Below are 20,544 nucleotides of genomic sequence, written 5' to 3' on the forward strand. Positions count from 1 at the left end.
TCACAAGGGACCTGACACGGTTCAGACAGGATTAATTACAGACCATAAAACGAATGCGGATACATGTGGATTATACAAAAAAAAAAAAAAAAAATTCCCTACTCAATCTAATCCTTTGTCTAAACCTCAATCTTTTACTCTCTTTTTATTATTATTATTATTATTATTGCTGCTTAGCTAACAGAAATGCAGAATCATTATTGAAAATATAAATTTTTTCATAAGAAAATAACTGTATCTTTTTACAAAAAAAAAAAAAATCTATCTAACAGTCAAAAGAAATTTTTTAGTTCATCACTGTCCGAATTAGTATATTATATTAGAAATGGAAGACCAATGAAAGAGAAATCTAAACATAACAGGACAAAGAATAAAAAGGGCTCATGTGTCAATTTTGCTCGAGTCTTTAGATAGCAGCCCATATCACGGAGGAGCGTTTTATAAGCAATCGAGAATCGAGGGGTTATGGAACCAATTAGCTTTTGCTGTCCTGCGTCTTTCCGGAACCTTGCTTGCATTTGTACGTCAGTCATATTCAACCATGACTCCAACAACCCCCTAATATTTTATTATTATATTACTTAACTACTGGCTCCAGCTCCAAGGAAGACAAACAAAACGCTTGCAAGTACATAAGATTGATGCTCCCGTTTTAAGGGAAAGAAGAAAAAGAAAATGCAGAACACACTCTTCAACTATATACACAACAGCAGAGACATGTCATCTTTAACCTGCAGTCTTCCGACGACACCATCGCTGTCTACCTGCTGGCTAGGTTGATTGATATCCAAAGGGAACACCCAAGATCCACATTTATACTCTAATGAAGAAAGAAGATGCAAAAGATGCAGCAGTTAACGCCCGCAAAGCGCCTCTCTCTTGACCTCTCCTTGGCAGATGATTTTTTGAATTAGGCTCACAAAAGAACGATGGAGAAGATGCAAATACCAAACAAGTCAATGATCCAACTTCTGAGGATTATGCAAACAATAGCACCAAGACGCAAATGAGGTTTATATTTATATATATATAAACCACCTCTTCCTCTGAGGTGCCAGATTATCTATTAAATCCTTCCAAGTACACACATTATAGTTGAAACTCATGCTGTGAAATGCATTGAGCATCCAACACCCAACCTTAAAAGAAATTCCTCCAAAAGATGAAGATGAAGTTGCAGCAGTCCACCATGCATGCATCAAATTGATGTTTAATAAGCTCTTAAAAATTTTCCAGGGAGGGAGATGGGCATGCGACGTATCTTATCAGCCATTGCGTTAATCAGGAAACCAACCTTGCAAACAAAGACGGTTATCTGAGTTACAGCTAACAAAGTCTAGTCAGGTACTACAAATTAGGATCCTCCATTTACGCGCCACAACTGCTACCAACTTCCTAGAATTACATTAGTACACCTGGTGTTTATGTTCGCTATAAATACCAGCATGCATCTTATAAGTTTCTTTAGAAGGCAAGCAAAAATCAGTCAGGTTACTTGTCGGTTCCCACATGCAGAAGACCAACAATCTTCTGTTCATAGTAATTTTGGCACAGCAGAATGCTCGTAACAGACAATTTGAGTTTTTGTTCTTGAAAAGGGCAACCATATAAAAGCAGCAGCATTATTACTCCTGATCTCTGTACAGCCTTGAGAAACCCAGGAAAAGGAAAGTCCCCCTACCAATTGTATCACCTAAACTAAGAGTAGCTCAAAAAGAAGGTGAAAAAAAAAAAAAAAGAAAGAAAGGAAATCTTTGGTAGAAAACTACTATAGATACAAAAGATTTACCTCAGCCTTCAATGAATCTGATTTGACCAATCAAACTATTCAGAGCCCTGGCTATAACTCATCCATTTCTTGACATATTTCTGTAAACTGAACTTGAGGACTATTAACTACTACAACTTATCAGCAATTCGTCCCAAGGCATCTGCAAGCTTGTGAAGTACAGAAATCAAGCTATTAGCTTGATCCTTCCGCTGCTCCCTATCCAATTGCAAGTGAACGTTCTGAGATTCTAGTTGGGAGCTCAGCAATTTACCATTCCTTTCAAAAGCTTCAATTAACTGATCATGCAGGCTTTTCATTTCATCTTGTTCATCAACTTCTGCAATATACCTCTTTCGTTTCTTTCCTTCCTGAGTGCTTCCTATCTCTGGGTTTAAAGAAGGTTGTTTCTCGAAACTGGTGCCTGCAACAAAACCCATCTCAGGAAAGGCAAAGCAAGCATCTACTTTTTCATTAATTATTCAACATATTATAAGCAACAATGGCCATATATCAGATGCTAGACAATAAAGATAAATATCTAATTACACACTCCCTTGTTCTACCTAGCTTGGTAGTTTATGATAACAAAACAAGACGTCAATATTTATAATGAATAAAAACGACCATCATTACGAAGTCAAGTCAGGTTAAAGGATCATAATCACAATCATTCCAACCCCATAAGATTCAAACATTTCAACATGCAGATTTAGCCACATTCTCAATTAGTCAAGTGAACAACTCTCTTTCTGGCGAGCTAAACTTTTCTATCTTCTAAACAGATGCAAGAAAGATACAAACTAGCTTGACCTTGTGGAAACTGGTCAGAGTTTGATCTTATGTTTCATAATAAAAATTCTCCCATTTTGACGGCAATTGGATACACATCCTGGAAAACTAGACAGAAATTTGTTTTACTTGAGCTGCAAGGCATTTCCAATGAGCAACTAAAGAAAACATTAGACAGGTTTGTAACAGTTGGGAGATAACGGAACATGCCTTGAGCAGGATGCCCTTGAGAGATTGGTTGATACTGCTTCTCTGCAAATTCAAAAAATGGAATATGAGGACAAGCAAAAAATTCAACAATCATAGTCACAGAGGAACAGTAACAACAAAATTAGCAGAGCATCAGGAAAGTTTTGGCATTGCACAACCATTTGAATCACCACGTGTGTTCTGTCTGAATTTTCCTCTCTTTGCATGATCCACAAACAGACGAGTTTGAAAATCAAAGAGATGTACTGAAGACCGTAGTGATAATCAAGTAAAAAAGAACTATAAAAGGGGGAAAGAATTATCATTCTTTCAAGCATTTGCATTCTATAATTGGACGGATGGCAACTTAAAGGAGATAGAATTACAAACACAGAATGAAATAAAGAAATGGATGAGATATTCTCCAATCACGTTTGTCTTGCAAAGAGAGACCACAGATGAAGGGAAATATACATTAGAAGGAAAAAAAAAAGAGGACAAAAGACAAAAAGGGCCAAAAAAAGGTAATAGTTAATTTTGCTTCATCAAACCCTATTCAATTTCATCAGGCATGTTGTTAAATAATAGGCCCTATAGGCAGCACAGATGTTATAATATGAACTGTTGTCGTTAGCAATTTTGAAGACAGTAAAGGTTCTGCTCATTGGTGGTATAAGCACCTTCGGGCTGACTGGCCACGACTAGGAAATTACTTGTCGTTTCCCAAGACGTATAGCATTCCCGCGGAACAGGAAAGGGAAAAAAAATTCATCTCCAATACTGAAGAAAGCAAAAAGAATCAGATTGCAAGAGTTCACGTGATACTTAACTCTCCTAAATCTCCTTCCTATACCTTCCTCGAATATAAAATGGCATGTGGAATTTATCTCGTGCAAGCCCTATCTTTTTTGTGTATTCTGCCATGTCAATTCAGGTCTTAGATGAGAAAGAAGAAATGTTAAAAGGAGGACACTTTCCCTCCCTTCCATGCTCCTATCCAAGACAATATTTAGGGGATAAATTTAAAATAAAATAAAATAAAGGCAAATGATTTCTCCTCAATTCACCTCACCTTATTTTGTCTACCTTAGTTTGAAACAGAACACAGTAAACTACAAAATCCCAACATAGCCCATGAAGGTTTCAGTTGTGTTCAAGACTCAACTTTTATGTATCCTCTAACGTCTGCGGACATAAGTGGACAAGTGGCTCATGAAGATACATTTTAAACACTATAATAATTTGTCATTCACAAATTCAAATACTTCTTAAATGATCTAAACAACTATAGCGATTTAAGATGATTTCAAATCCTTTGTCAAATTTCTCAATCCAAACGAAGCCAAAAGGAATAAGCAAGACGAAAAAGATTAAGAAGGCTTTTGTCAGTATAAATTGAGAAGTCAGAGAGAAATTTTAATCCAGCTTTTTTCAAAAAAAGAAGGGGTTTGGGGGTGGGGGCGGGGTCTAACACTAAAAGCTGACAGCAGTTAACAGTACTAAAGACCTGAAATTGGAGTAGGAGCCGGAACAGCGGTAACGGGAGTCTCGTTAGCCGGCCGGAACTCCTTATCCGGGCTACCCACAACCTCCTCCTGAACGGACTGGTCAAAATCAGAGAACAAGCCATCGTCAGCTGCAGCGCTCCGACCACTGTCAAACACAGCCTCTGTCTCAGCGTCGGCCTCCTCAGGACCCTCGGTGGCAGAGGGCGCCAAAGCCAAAACTAGCTCTTCTGCTCCCTCCTCAGCGGCGGGGGTGGCACCATCGGCCCGGCCTCCGCCGTCGAGAATATCGTAAACCTCTCTATCGAAGAATCCGGGAAGCTTCCTCTCCCTCCTCAAATCATTCCTCATGAGCCAAAACGAGTCGGTTTCTTCCCTTATCTGAGACTCCCACTCTTTGATCTTCTTAAAGTCCCCAGCCAGATTGCTCCATCTCTTCCTGCACTGGACGGGGCCGCGGTTGACGCCGTGCCTCTTGCAGTAAGAAGAAACAGAGGCCCATTTGGGCTCGACGTGGGCGGAGCCGAAGGCGAGGCCGGCGGTGCGGCCTCTGCGGACGCGGTTCTCGGCGACCCTTTTGCCCTGAATGAGGACGAGGATTTCTTGGCGGGTCCAGCGGGGGAGCCTGGGGACTTTGGCGGAGTCGTCATCTTTGTGGGGGTCGAGGGCGGTGGTGGGGGGTTGACGGCCGTTGAGGGCGGCGGTGGAGGGGGAGGGGGAAGGGGAGTCAGAGTGGGGAGGAGCAGCAGCCACAGCGAGGCTCAATTGTTCTAAGGCCATCTGGCAAAAGCAGACAGTTCGGGGCTTTTGTACTCTCTCTCTCTCTCTCTCTCTCACACACACAAATCTCAATCTGGGTTTTTGATTGTTTTGTTGATTGTTGATTAAAATCGTAAAGGCACGTAAACACGTGACTTAAGACTCAACGGGAAACGGAGTGGATTTAGGGTAACGGCGTTTCTGTTTTTATGGTTTTGAGGAACCCTTCCCAAAACCCAAACCCATAGTCCCAAACCCACTTTGCGAGAGATGCTTACCTATCTATTCAAAAGTAGTAGCAGACTATTTAAGTAACTTTTCCTGTATCTAAATATATCTTCTAATAGAGTAGTAATATGGCGACTAAGGAGGGAAGGGGGAAGGGGAAGTGGGGAAGGTGTCTTCCTTCCTTGAGGAAGTTATGCTTGTGGATGATGATGGTGATGAGAGACGGAGGGAGTCTAGGACGACTCGACCAGACCAAAAAGCCTGGGAAGGGTTCCTCTTTCTTTCTTTCTTTCTTTTTTTTTTTCCTTCTCCTTTCTTTGGTTTTGTTGGGGTACACCGTACACTTACACACTGCTAGTGCTAGTGCTAGTGCTAGTGCTGGTGGTGTAGTGATTAAGAGAGCGGGTTCGTTTTTTTCCCCAAGAAATCTTCTTGCTTGCCTGTGGATTTGACATTTATTTTTGGGATGGTGATGATGATTAAGGTGATCATGGCTGTCTTATCTTTTTTTATAATCATCTTCTACCATTGGTCTTCTTGGTGTTAAGTGTGATTTTCCCCATGGCCGTGGGAATTCTTTGCATGTACTGTACATATATATAACCTATGAGGAAGACCAATGCCATTAATTTATTCCCGCGGCCACAATTAAGTTACTTCCCACGTTGGATGTTTGAAAACACGCTTACGTTTATAGGGCTCCCTCCCTATTGCTACTCTGACAAATTATCATTAGAGGTCACTTTCTTTTTGTTGATGCGTTTACAATTTACACACGCATTTTAGTTGCCACTCTTTCTTTCTCTTTCTCTTATATATATATACATATATATATATATATATGTGTGTGTCTATTAAATTTACATATGATTTAACCGATCTCGTCAAACTTTCTAGTACTAAATTATATATATACAGTTTTATCAACACCTAATCCTTGGTCATGACCCTTTCCCTAATCTTTGGTCATGATGATGCACATCTTTCTTTCTTTTATTTATTCTTTCTATTTCTTTGGGATTTGTTTTTTTTTTATAAACAATAGTCGAGTGGGGGCGGAAGGAGGGGTAGTATAGGTTTACACATGATATGAAATAATACTACACTACTACTCCTTATCCTACTTAGGCAAAAATAAATAAATATATATAAATAAAAAGCAAAAGAAAAAGAAAAAGGTTGATGGCGTTGGAAATTGGATTGGTAAGGGCACCTTATCCTACCATTTGAGTAAAATCCTCTCTCCACTTTATATCATTTCTTCTCCACCTTTCAATTTTCATATCCGGAAGCGGGAGAGAATCATTAGCCATACAAATCTCATTGCTTATTGCTTATTATCAATGGTCCCTCCATATATGTAAAGGGCCACCTTTTTGGCCATATTGGAATTGGATGAGTTAGTGCCCCGATTGTCCTCCCATTAAGTAATTTCTCATTATTGCCCTATGTGCAATTATGCATCTCTCTCTCTCTCTCTCTCACATCTATATTATTGAAGTTAATTGCTTGGCTTTGTCCTCAATCTCAATCAAAGAGCGCAATTATAGTGCTAATCATGATCGCAAAAAAACGGAAGCTTACACAGATGGGTTTGGAATCACTCTGCTCACTTCTTCTTGTCATTAGTCTAATGGAATTAGGAAGGTTGAGTTGGGACTTGGGGGCCATAAACATAGGCCGGGGGGTAGAGAGTCAGTATAGGGTCGCATTCAGCTATTTTCCCCATTGGGTCCCAAGTTAAGTTGGACGCCTTTTTGAGACCCGCGGCTTCCCACTCCCACCCAAAGAAACCAAAAAAAAAAAAAAAAGGGAAATTAGTTACTTGTAGTACTTTCTCTCCAGTTCTTCACTGTTTGGTAAGCAGCAGCCATCCGCACGAAATGCTGCGCTGAAGCATTTATGCACGAACGTTCATCTGTTTCTCAACAGGAATTGTAGTCCCCTTAAACCGATTCGGCCTTTCCATTTAAAAGTTCGAAATGGTACCTTCAAAAACTTGGCATCACCTGGATTACGCACTGCCTCTACAAAATACGCAAGAAGATTAAACACCCGACGCTGTATTGTGTCGTGCTCTGGGATGAGATGCGAAATTAATCAAGAATTCGAGGTTTGTTCTTCCAAAAAAAAAAAAAGGGTCAGCGGTTTACGTGACCATTCCATTTCCATAAACCCAAACCATTTTATTCCTAATTTCTCAAGTCAGGCCATCACAAAATGGGTAAATGATGAGCTCAGTTCCCTAATTTCTCCAGGGACCTTCAACTCTACTTGAACAAAAATCCTCAAGAATTCCAAAACTTGCAAAGGTGCGCAGCCTAGTACAAGCGTTTTCGGCAATCTTCTGCTCCACAATAGCATGGCTGCACCTTTACCTCACCATCGCTGCCAATGACACTACCAAGTGGATAGCCATAGTCATACGTGAGTTCCTGTTTGCGGCAAAGCAATTCATTTGTTACGTTATTACAATTGCCTTTGGAACAAAAAGAAATGAAAAGAGCCATTCAACTGTGTTACGGGGAACACACACTCTAATTAAAGAGTAGATAACTAAAGAGTGATATGGGTTTTAAGTACTAGGAACCTAAAAGCTGTGGTGAGCTTTGATTATTAAGACAGCAGTGCTATTGAGTCCGTCCTGCTTGTATTAACAATTTTCAACTCCACTGCGCATCTTTGTTAGGTAACCAGACGCTCACAGCTGCCACAATACATATTTGCTATAGCTCTATCTCAATTCGACATTCATTCAACAGCCAAGCTTTTTTTTTATACTCAAAACTAACGCATCTTGCTTCAAACAACAGCATGAAATGCTTAAGACAAATTATTACCACAAGTATTTCACCCGAGTCTTATATATCACAGAATTAGATAGAGTGAAATACTATTTTTTTCCAAAATTTTATTTTTTATTTTTTCTACCATGGGAGGTGTGGGATTTAAGAAGCGGGGAGGGAGCAAGGAGATTAGAACCCAGGACCTTCAATTCCTAGGGCCTCAACCACATCATTGTTGCACGCATCATACTACGAGGTGGAATGAATCACGAAGAAGAACAATGCTGCTGACACTAGGCTGTGCTGTATTTTTATTTACACTTACAGATTTGATTTTTTTTATTTTTTTTTTATTTTTGGTAAAAACAAATTTATGCAACAAAGAAAGCATTCCCACCTTACAACAAACAAGCTATAAATCTGTCTTAAAGTAATAGCAACATGATACCTGCCATGGAGAAATGCTTCTAGCAGCAAACAGAACAATACGAGCAAGTCGGAAATCGTGGTGCGTGCTCAAAATGCACTGGACAAAGAGATTTGGCTCACAGCTGTGGTTGACGAACCTAGAAACGTTCCCTATATGGTTTGCATCTATGCAAAATTCTGGAGTCTTTTCTAAATATCCATCCTCTATTTTCTCAATATTGTCACATAGAGATGTTGATACTGCTCCAAATCGTCTCTGAAACAAAAAAAAAAAAAAAGGTTTAATTTGACAGTTGAATGCTCATAATATGCCTATGAAACACAATGGAAAGCGAATGCAATAAAATAAGCATTATGCAAAAGACAAAACAGATATTTATACACTCCTCCAGGGCACCCTCTCTCTCTCACACACACATACATTTGTAACTTGTAAATGGGCAAACTATGGTACTTTACACTCATCAGTTGTCCTGATTAAGTCCCTCGTATTTTACTGATAACATCGTTGGTCCCTCATAATTAGTCTCACATAATTTTTGTCCCTCATTTTCTATTATCGCCATATTCAGTCACATCAACAAGCTATCCAAAGACAATATACACTATAGGAAATAACACAATCCAGAAACAACAAGGACCAAATCAGTCCAAGTTAAGCTACAAAGTGAAACTAGTCCACATACTAAGGGGCTACAAAATCTGTAGTCCTCCCATCATGAATTCAGTTAAAGAGTACCTATATATTCACACACAGGAGTTCATCCTGTAATCAAAATTGAGTATACTTTGTACCAGGCAATTCAGCTTTTAAGATCTCATCATGCATTGAACTTAGGAACGAGTGCAGATTATGTAGATCAAACAAAATTCTCAAACTTTTCCAATTACATCATTGCATAAAATCCAATGAACCTTTTTCAAATTCAGAGAAAGTATGAAGCCACCCTGACAGAAAAAAGCGGGGGAAAAAGAAAAGAAGAAAAGGTTTTCACATCTCAAATAAATATACCTCTCTTCCTTCAATGCCCTTCATGGTATGCAAGCAATCAATTTCGAATATATAATCATTAACGTCAACTTTATCCAGCTCATCCGTCCGTCTAAGAATACCTACATATTCACAAACAGGTGCACCAGATGGAATGAAGTCTTTAGTCCTGACAGCCCACCCTCTATCCAGTGTGCGAAAGACCTGCAACCAAAAAAAAAAAAAGGCAAAAAAATCCTTTTATTAGAGATTCCTGAAACCCTTTTGGATCATTTCATATCATTACATGCACATTACCTCAAGTTGATACTTTATTCCCCGTTGAGATATACGATTGATGCAATCAGGTCCACAGCCACAATTGGGTCCACATTCAAACACAACATCCTTTGCTTTTCTCAATCTGGAATGCATTGGGTAAATAATTGTGCTTTTTAAAGAAATAAACAACCCAAAAACTATAACAGGACAGGCGATAAGGTACAACCTGCTTTATGTTTTATGTAGTTTAAAGCAGCAAAATTCCAAGATAACTAAGTTCCTATTTATAAGGAACTTAGCAGCCCAACCACATTTGTAGACTTTGCCAACTTAAGGAAAAGAGGTAAAGGTAGAAAGGAAGGAAAAGAACATGAAGTTTGACTACATATCACTGATTTCCTAAGGTGGATTTTTTGACATTCAACAGGCTAATGTAAGACCTGTTTGGGCGCCAAACAGGGACATGGATGGTAATGAGTTAGAAATGCATGACTAACAATTACCATGACAACTAAGACATAACTAGAAGCACTGCAACTTATTTTAGCTTGCCCAAGAACAAATGAGAAAAAATAGCCACCTTGCACATGTTACTGAAAGTGGCACCTAAACATCCCACCTCATGCTTGTGTACCATTGGTCAATTCTACGAATCTTTCAACCATTCCATGACAGATCTCAGAAAGCAGGTAAGGCCAAAAGCCTATGGCATATCCAGGCCCCTGCCATAACAAGCTTTTCTTGTTAGACAATCCAAGGCGGTTGGCAGGTGATTAACTTGCCTCTGTTTGCGACTGTTTATGCAAGCCAATAAAATCATTTTGGCCATCAACTAACTTAAATTTCCTATGATTTATACAGCATTCACCAGTGGCAAAACCCAAGAGGATCCTTTTGATCCGTTCAATCCAGTATTCAAGAGATATGAGAATCGTTTATAGGTGGCAATTGGGCAGCTTGGGTTGACTTTGGGCAGGTCAATAATGGGTTTAGTCTCTCAAGTGTTCAGTGGGTTACTCTTGGGTCGGATCTGGTTGGGTTAAAACCAAATGCCCCACTATGACCCAACTGAAATGGAAAAACATGTCATGTTTTAAATCACCAAACAAACTTCATAAGATAAGAAAAGAACGAATTCTCAAAATCAATTGCATTTTACCGACGAGAGAATCTTTGTCTTTGGTTCTCCCTGTCGAGCTCGTATTGACCCCGTGCCTCTTGGGAAACTTGAGAGAAAAGTGCTTCCCGGGCCTTCCTACTATATGATGCTGTGTGTGTATCATTTAGGCGTCTTCCACTATTTAATCGTGTTGCTTCTATCTTTTTCCTTTCTTTTTTTTTTCTTGAAAGAGCTTCTATCTTCTTTATTAGATAATTCATAAGCTGTATCTTCTTTATTAGGGTAAAACTTTGCATCCATTACACCACAAATGATTTTGGCACTTAAAAAAATTTTATACCTCCATATGCATTATATTTTAATAATTTGACAAAAAAATGCCCTTGGATAAAATATCTAAGAATAATAACAATGCCATAACTATGCTACCTATGTAGCAAATAAGGCAAGTTACATTTATCTATGATGAGAAATTAACTATATTATGTCATAAAAAAGAAAAATTTAGGCAAACTATCTTACCAGAGAAATGAAAAAACATAAAATCAAAAGAATCTCATAGAATGAAGTTGAACTTTTCAATTTTAGTGTACTTAGCATATATTTACCAGAAGAAGATGTAAGAAATTAGCAGCTTAGAAGTACAAAATAAAAAGAAAAAAAGAGACAAAATAAACTAAAATAAAACATTTATTATAAGGTACTACATTTGTACCTGTCAATTTCATTGATTATAGCAGTGTTTTTATTTAATATGGCATGATTATCTTAAGATATGTATATACCTGTCAATTATAGTTGAATCCCTGCTGTGAACAATTGATTTAGGCCAAGTCGTGTTGAGTTTGATTATAAAAAATTTCAAAACGGTAGCTAGTGATATTAATATATATAGGTTTATGTAATTGCATAAAAATTAGTGCTGAAATTTGTATTCTCCATTGCTAGTATGTAAACTATGAAGTGACCCAAAAAAAAAAAAAAGAAGTTAATAGCGATTACACTGTAAATGGAGAATTATAATTGCTTTGTCCGTAAATGGAATAATAGCTTTTCTTTTCCTAATCAAGTTCTGAAGATATAATTGCTTTGTCTGTTCTACATATTCCCTGTTTTATCCAAAAATGCTGGGAGCTTGATAAATAAATTCATTTAGCAACATGTCATGTGAAAAAGAATTCATTTAACTACTGTTCGTAAGAGCTTATGTAATCAAAGTTAGCAAATTGCCGCTGATTTTGCTGTATACCACAATTCATGCATGGGTCAATAGGGTGCTCAAATTAAAACCCAACCCCCCAAAACATGGTTGGGTTTTGTCCACCCAACCCAAAAGTAACCCACAACCCAACTGACCCAACCCAATCTTCAAATCTAGTAGGTAGGTTGGGCGGGTTTGTGGGTTTCAGGTTAAATTGCCAGGCCTAGAATCATTCAAAGGACATATGGCTCAAACCTCACCTGCCACCATTATGACGTACATAAGGAAATTTTGAATCATTGAGCCGAGCACAAGCACAATATTTTGGGTGTATGCAATTCCCCTTGCACCTGCATCCATCAGCATTAGGAGGAAGGTCCACATTTTCTGCGACTTGGATAGACCTGGAATATGTAAACCCTGCAGAATATTGAACTAGAAAGCATCAAAACTGTGTGGCAGGCAAGAAATACATCAGAAGTCGTTTAATGCATGATTAATCTTTACTTATCCCAGGAATTAAAAGTTAGTAAAGGATGACCTTAATAGCTTAGGTCATGTCTAATAGGACCTAATAAGAATCTAGAAATAAATTTACTCACCCGTAACTGGAATGTAAAAAATGAATAAAGATCAAGCTTTTTCTTTTCATGTTTTTCAGGAATTCCTTTTTGTTTCAGCTAGATATAAATGTAACCTTTCATGTCCAACACATGCAAACTTTTTGTGCTATGAGTTCCTAAGGTACAAACTAATACATATTATACTTCAAAAAGAGTATTAAGGTTAAGAAACTGGATGATACTCTTTCCGTAAAACATACATGCCCATTGGAGTAAAAGAAACAGCTTTGATACTAAAGGATGGTATCTGTTAAACATGCACCATTTTACACACCTTAAGTAAATATAGACATCAAAGACAATTTCGATAGGGGTCAAAGACAATGTCAGATGACCTGACCACTCAGAAAGCACTCAAAGAAATTATTACCAAAAAATAGTAATGACAATGATGATAACGCTGATAAGAATTGTAGTGACCATGAAGAAACTAAGTGCGTAAAAACATGTAGCAGTTTGGAATTAGACTGTTTGCATAATGCCAAGTGTACAAGAGGAAGTATGTAACACTAGGTCAAGATTGGTGAAGCTAGTCTTTATATGGTCAATTCAATTTGCAAAGCAATTACTGGCCATGCACACTTAACACCATATCGGTAAGCCAATCCTAGCGCATTACTATGCCTGAGCGAGATGAAAACTAACATTATCCCAAATAAAACAAGAAGCATGTCCGCAAATGATTCAACAATTGCATGCCGCAAATCCTTTGAAGACATGATAGCAACTATTGGCCATTCAAACCAGAATAATTTCATCAAAGCCTCTGTCTAATCTCTCTTTCAAAACTAAAAAAATTGGGTAGTTTATAAGAAACATCAGGGTGACTAGAAAAGACATAATCAACCTATAATCATAGTGAGCTAAAACATGCAAACTGTTTTACTCGCTAGCAATTTTCATTAACAACGATTTTGATCCCAAACTACCAAATTACTGAATTAACTTACCGGTAGCCGCAAAAGGTGTGTCATCAACCAAATTAATAACAGGAATCTTTATTTCTTCTTGACCACCAGAAATATCCACCAATAGCATCCTTAATGGAAGAAAGACTCATTTTATTACATTTATACAAAATTTATCCAAAGAGACGTTAAGGTGGCCAGTGAAACTATCTTACCCACGTAACTTACGAGAAGCCACCAATGTATGTTTCTTAGTGAAAAAAACCTGCAGAAAAAACATTGGTGTATGTCAAGTGGGACAAACTGCAAAACTTCAATCCCACTTATTGGCTACATTTTCTAACAGATGTCCAAAATGTAGTCAACAGCCTGCTTTATGATGCAGGAGTGTAACCTCTGCTTGCATGACTATCTGTAGCTATTATTTCTTTTAACTCAATATTCATTTTCCAAAAGTCAGTGACTTTATTACAAGCATTTCAGTCATCTACTGTTATTAAAGATGATACAGGCTGCTTCTGATGTAACTTGCGATCTGTGCAATGTGTTTCAATACCATTAAGTTTTCAGAATTATCGGTTTGGATAAAATTCAACCAAGAATTCACGTTTGACATTTTATACTGTTCATATTGCTATTTTTCCCCTTGCTAGAACATTGCTGCACAAGTTGACAAAGACTTTCAATCACAAAATGAAGAGTTCAAACTTCATAATATCCCCTCATGACAAAACAAAAAGGTTCTATAAAAAAAATATGCGAGGAAAAGAACAAATTGCAGATATCTCAATGCTAAGAAAAGTGCAGTTACAAATGAGAGATTTGATTATAGGTAGGAAAGCAGAATAACTGGGAACCAGAGGAATTGTTGAAGGAAGCATACTAGGGAGAAGAACAATGCATTGGTTAATTTCATACAGATGGCAAGATTAAGTATTGTCAGGATCTAATGTAATTTGCCTGCTCATGCACAAATCTTACAGAAAATATAAAGGATTGGTATAGAAACCAATAAAATCAACATATAAGCATCTTGTCGTACTTTCCAACAAACAAGACAAAATATTCTGAAGGGACATTTTGCTTACCGTTGGATTCAAATCTCTAGTGTTGTTCTGAAGATTTCCCTCCTCTTTATTCTGCATGATTTGTTCTCCCTACAAATGTATGATACCCTTTTTAGGAAAATATAATCTAGTCACCTTGCAACATGCAGAAAAAAAAATACTAAGTCACAGTAAAGCAAAAGTTTATCAATTATCATCTTAACTATGAAAAAGAAAAAGAATGTTTAAGACTCTGTGTTTTACTTGGATATCTTGTTTGAAGTTTCAATTTTTGACAATTGAGTAACAATTAAATTTTGCATAAATTTATTTCTCTAGTAACATCCCACAGAAATATCAGGTTTCTAATAATCATTATCTGGGAAAAAATTTAAAAACATAAATGTCACTTGTTAAATTGTTTTAAGTCCTGTGAGAACGTTAACAAGGTGGGATCACCTGAACAGGCTGAAGATGATGTGCATCAAATGTTCCTGTTGTCGCTTTCACCAACGCATGGGAACTCTTTCCATCACCACGCAGCGAGAGACTATAACTTTGCAACCAATTGTTATTAGATGCCTCAGCAGGAGTGCATTGGAGATCACCAGCTTCATTGCCAGCAGATGATGTATCATCAAGACTTGTAGTTCCTGAATCATTTACAGAATCTCCACCTGCAGCATTCTGAATAATTTCATCTAGGGGATCTCCCTTTTCAACATAAGCAGATTTATATTCTAATTTGGTAGCAGGAATTGTGGGTTCTCCATTCACATTCACATCCACATCCACATCCACATCCACATCCACATCCACATCATTAACCTGGATAACGTGGTTGAGATTACAATCAGCATCTTGCACGCCAGCATGGAAGGCGTGGTCATCGTCATCGTGGTGTTGTTGATGTAGCAGCTGTTGTTGCCGTGAAACTTTGAGGGAAGTGCCATAATAAGGTCGCTTGCTTTGAGGAATGTCCTTTAGGCGCGGGCTACATCTCCTCTGGCGCTGGCCAGAACATTTATCTAAAAGAACAGCTCTTTTCACGCGAGCTGTGGTCGTAGGTGATGCTTGGCTTTGAATTTCACCATCAGTGAAAAGTTGTTTTGAATCCATTAAGTTCTGCAGTAAATCTATCTTCAAAGAAAAAAAAAACGAATGGGAAGAACAACGTCCAGAGTCACGAGGATTGTGTATGCATAAAAAATTTTCCCTCCTCTGATAATAGGCATTATGAATTGAGCACCAGTAAAAATGGAAAAGTGCACGGCAGAACAGACATGAAACACATTGAATTATATAAATACTGAGAAGTGAGAACTGAATAAAAGGAGTCCGCTTTAATAAAAGTTGTGCTCTGTTGAGAAGGATGTTATACAGTAGCCCGTCCTGGAGAAGAGCATCAATCGAACAATCAATTTTCATTCATTCTTTTCCAATAATAATCCGATGACATCCGATTTCCATTCCCGATTACACGCAGACAAACAAGAGCGGCGGAACCCCAACCAAAAAAAAAAAAAAAAAGTGACCAGAGTCAAAAAGGAAAAAAAAAATTGAATTGCGCGTTGATACCGATTTTAATGGATAATGTGGGTCGAAAAACGGGGAGATGCTGCTGAAGCCGAACCGCCGACAGCTTCTGTGAGTGAACGAAGAGTGTAGAATCGCAGCAGAGCCGCCCACTTCCTCCCCCCTCTTCACTCTTCTCTCCGGTTGTTGCCACTGTGCCTCTGGGTCTCCAATTCTCAATCTCCTTTTCTTTTCTTTCTTTTTTTGTGCTTTTACTGTTTTGTTATTTTCCTCTTTTTCTTGGGAAAGCCGCCAATTTAGTCCTCAAACTATTTCACTAAAACCGATTTGGTTTCTTAATATTTTATCGCATGAATTAAATCCCTTAAATAAAATTCTTATGCCAATTGAGGACTTATACGGTATCACCACCCAAAACACATGTTTCTGTACACAAATCAACGGCCAGACAAGGGCTTTTTTGGAAGTATACAATAGAATTTCTACGAGAAGTAAGACACCGGCCATTTTGCATCCAAATTGAGGGAAACCTTTGAAGCGAAATCGGAGATTTCACTCAATTTCACTCCTCTTCTAGATGTCATTTCGTCTGTGTTTTTTGATCCAACGTTTTTCTTGGATCATTCTCCATCCAGTCCCTATTCACTGATCTCGATTTCCCATAATAACCAGCCTAGATAGTCACCTGTTTGTTGCTATGATAAGAGGACGGAAACCCACATATGGTCCAAAACTCTAAATCTGAAGGATTGTTTTCGGCTACTTTATTGCTTATTTGCATCGAAAACCTTGAGCTTTAGGTGAAAAATCTTTCTGGGTTTTGATCAGTTGAGAATTGTACCATGCCATCTAGATTTTTGGGCTTCGGTTACATGTGTTTTAAAAGTCAAAATCTGCCGTGAATTCAGTTTTTAGTATTACATTTGAGGCTAAAAATATAAGTTTTGGTTATGTTTGATTGAAGTTTGTTCTTTTTTGTGAATTAATTTTAAAAGGGCCGTTTTTGCTTTCTGGGAATTGGAGGTTTCTGAAAAGAGGAAAAAGATTATCTTTGTTGTTTGGGAATGATTGATGGGTTCGGGTGGGTTCTTCATGATATGTATTCTGCATTCTTTGGTGGCCTTGAGCTGTGGAGGCGTGATGATGTTCCATAGTTACGAGTTCCTTGAATTCAGCCACAGGAGAGACCATGCCAATAAGTTCGCAGGATCAACCCCTCATGATCAGCTGTTAATCCGAACTTCGGATTCATTTTCAGGGTTGTTATTGTTTGCAATTGGTTTTCTTTTGCTCATGGTAGCTTTTGTAAAGAACAGGGACTTTCAGAGCTATTTTGCCAGGGGGTGTGTGCTTCTCCATTCTCGGCCGCAATTTGGAGAATATATACTTCGAGAGGAAGCTTGAAGTCCTCGGCCGTGATTGGCTTCAAAGGTTTCCCCAATTTGAATACAAAATAGTCGGTGTCTTGCTTCTCGTATAAATCCTACTATGTACTCCAAAAAAAGCCCATATCTCGCCATTGGTTTATGTATAGAAAACATGTGTTTTGGGTGGCAAGACCGTATAAGCCCTTAATTGGCACAAGAATTTTGGTTAAGGGAATTAATTCATGCGATAAAATATTAAGGGACCAAATTGGCTTTAGTAAAATAGTTTGAGAACTAAATTGGTGATTTTTCCCTTTTTCTTTTCCCTTTTGAGTTTTGACAGCCTAGTTTGGTTGTAAGACTCGAACTGATTCTACTCTTGAATTTGGTAAATTTATCTTTTTAAGTTTCCTCCAACAGAAGTGGAAAAAAATGGACATGGTTGCAAAATTTGTGACAGATTTACAAATTTATGTTCATTTGCAATCATTATAACTAGAATTTTGCCCGTGCAAAAGTACGGTCTTTTTTTATTTATTGTGAAGTTATATAAATATAAATAATTTAAATATAAAAATTAACAACATTTCTATATGTTCATTCATATTAATTTTAAAAAAATAATGTATTTTAAATGTTCAATTATTTATTAATTTTAAAATTTTTTATTTATTGTGAATTTATACAAATATCAATAATTTAAATATAAAAATTAGCAATAGTTCTACATGTTCATTTAAAAAATTAATGTATATTAAATATTCAATTATTTACTAATTTTTAAAAATTTGTTTGCATACTTTTACTACAATATAATAGTATACATCAAATAATGTACCCTATATCAAAAACTTCGTTGATATTTCTTTTGTATAAATATTCTTTTAGATAATTTAAATTTGCATAATCTGTATCTATATAAATTTGAGAAGGGGTTTTTAGTATGGTTAAGTCAGGAAGCTTCAAACTCTTCATTCTTTTTTTCATAAAATTTTGAATTTTAAAAATTATAATATATCCTGTCATGCCTTTTGAATTTAAAAAGTGAGAAGTGGCTCTACTTACATAGGAATTTAGTTTGAAGTCTATTAATGTGAATTTAAATAAAAAGAAAACATCACCAAAAAACAAAAAGTATAAAAGTAAATAATAATATTTCCCTTCAACTTAGTAATTCTAACTAAGAGGGCAAATTATATAGAAAATGAAAAGGAAATACTATTCATTGGTCATGGATTTAAAAAATTAAGAATGATACCATTCATGAAACCTAAACTACGAAATCACTAACTAAAAAACAAAGTACTACTAGCATTTATATATGAAAATTTTTGTTTGAAATCTTTATTTTTGACAAAAATAATAATAATAAAAACAACACCAATTCTCCCCAAAATTAAGAAAAAAACAATAGAATATGGATTCAACTTCTCATTTGAAATTATTTAATTCAAAATGTATATGAAAAATAATTAAATTTGGTGTTTTTATACTTTTGTATTGAATTTTCATTTTATATTTTACTCACCAATTTCACTTTATAATAGTGTGTGTTGGAATTTTTTTTTTTTTTTTGTAATTGTGATTGGCATTTCTCACATCTATTGATCTGAGAGTTCTAATTTTTTCATTTTTTATTCAAAATATAGCTTTCCTCTTATCATTCTTCCAAACCCTTGGATAGCCCCCAACCTCTATCTTGCATGGCCAACTTCCTCAATATCCCTTTATTTTAGTTCCTTCTTTTTGTTCTACCCGTCCAATTAGAACAAAGTAATATCACAAATTTTCATTCTAAAGATATTATGCTATAAAATATATAGTTTTTCTTATATATTTATAAGAATTACATACATATAAATGTATATAAGGAAGAAAATAGTGAGGAGTTAAAAATGGCCAAAAGAATCGAAAGAGGAAAGTAAATAACAATATTGTGCAAAGAGATAAGGAAAGGAAAACGGGAATTATGCAAATATGACAGAGATGGCAAAAAACGACAGAAAGGATGACATTCCGATAGGACGTGTAAAAGTCATAGAAGACAGTGAATGACCGGTTGACAAAAAATAAAGAACGGAAAGGGTAATAGATTTTAATAATTCTAAAAACTGTATTTTATATCTCACAAAGATTTTTTTGTAATCTATGTTAAAGTATATGAAAAACACTATTCTATGAGCATTCAACAATTTTAAAGGTACAAGATGGGAGAAAAACAGTGAGAACCAAAGCAGTAGGAGTTCATACGTCTAAATCATACGCTTTCCATAATTTTCTGTTCCTTAAAGGCTCCTAAAGACTAGAAAGAATGTCTTTTCTTTCACCTTTTTTTTTTCTTTTTCTTATCAAATCACAACTCCCAAACTAACTATTAGGGATAGAAATTGAAAGGACGGTCCTCTAAGGAGACAATAAAATATTCATTGATTGGATTTTAACATGTTTCTAAAACGATGGGCCTGTTTGGCCAATGAGTTTTTGCCCAACTTTATTTTCTACCAGTTTTATTAACAATTTTATTTATAATAATCTCAAAAAACTTTTCAAATCTTTTAAATTACACACCTCAAAATGCAAAAAGCACACAAAAAAAATTTTGTTTCATCCTTTTTTCTTCCTCCCTACATCAACCCACTATCACCTTCAGTGCCGGTCATCTCTTTCATTTAAGTTTTTTTTTTCTCTTCTCTTTCTCCCTCTTCTCCTTCCTCTCTCCCCTATTCCCTGCCACCTCCCCCCTAGATTGCGTGGGGGGGGGAAGGGGAGGAGGTGAGGGCGAGAAGGGAAGAGAGGTAGCGGGGAAGGGAAAGGAGGAAAGAAAGGTGGCAGAGAAGAGGAGAGTGGAGGAGGAGAGGAAGGGAGGGAGAGAGGGACGGGGAGGGGGAGAGAGAGAAAAAAAATTTTCTGCTATTGTCAACGGCCGGCAATTGGTGAGGTAACAAGGAAGAAATCCAAAGGAAAGAAAAAGAAAAGGAAAAAGAAAGAAAGAAAAAGAAAAGAAAAGAAAAGAAAAGAAAAAGTTTTACATATTA

The 20,544-nt window shown here is 36.8% G+C and overlaps 2 protein-coding genes across 6 annotated transcripts; both read right to left on the reverse strand.

Annotated features, from left to right (window-relative positions):
- Positions 1–1,491: 1,491 nt before the first annotated feature.
- Positions 1,492–5,580, reverse strand: LOC140021485 (trihelix transcription factor ASR3-like). 2 transcript variants are annotated; one of them, XR_011825312.1, is made up of 4 exons: positions 4,257–5,580; positions 2,771–2,812; positions 1,790–2,192; positions 1,492–1,677 (listed from the first exon to the last, which is right to left on the reverse strand). XR_011825312.1 is itself a non-coding variant. In XM_072072445.1 (3 exons), the coding sequence occupies exons 1-3, from the start codon at positions 5,032–5,034 to the stop codon at positions 1,900–1,902; spliced, it is 1,113 nt and encodes a 370-aa protein (XP_071928546.1). In that variant the 5' UTR covers positions 5,035–5,580; the 3' UTR covers positions 1,492–1,899. The 2 variants fall into 2 exon arrangements, 1 of the variants encoding a protein (XP_071928546.1); XM_072072445.1 differs by having other exon boundaries at positions 1,492–2,192.
- Positions 5,581–7,406: 1,826 nt separating this feature from the next.
- Positions 7,407–16,524, reverse strand: LOC140021542 (histone-lysine N-methyltransferase, H3 lysine-9 specific SUVH4-like). Of its 4 annotated transcripts, none has more exons than XM_072072628.1 (10): positions 16,185–16,524; positions 15,066–15,731; positions 14,649–14,717; positions 13,776–13,825; positions 13,603–13,691; positions 12,290–12,449; positions 9,745–9,850; positions 9,469–9,651; positions 8,476–8,712; positions 7,407–7,676 (listed from the first exon to the last, which is right to left on the reverse strand). In XM_072072628.1, exons 2-10 carry the CDS (start codon positions 15,723–15,725, stop codon positions 7,563–7,565), a joined length of 1,668 nt encoding a protein of 555 aa, XP_071928729.1. In that variant the 5' UTR covers positions 15,726–15,731; positions 16,185–16,524; the 3' UTR covers positions 7,407–7,562. The 4 variants fall into 4 exon arrangements, with proteins under 4 accessions (XP_071928729.1, XP_071928727.1, XP_071928728.1 ...); XM_072072626.1 differs by having other exon boundaries at positions 15,066–15,742; positions 16,185–16,523; XM_072072627.1 differs by having other exon boundaries at positions 15,066–15,746; positions 16,185–16,523.
- Between the last annotated feature and the right edge of the window lie 4,020 nt (positions 16,525–20,544).

Source organism: Coffea arabica, chromosome 11e (genome assembly GCF_036785885.1).
Source record: "Coffea arabica cultivar ET-39 chromosome 11e, Coffea Arabica ET-39 HiFi, whole genome shotgun sequence".
NCBI lineage: Eukaryota > Viridiplantae > Streptophyta > Magnoliopsida > Gentianales > Rubiaceae > Coffea > Coffea arabica.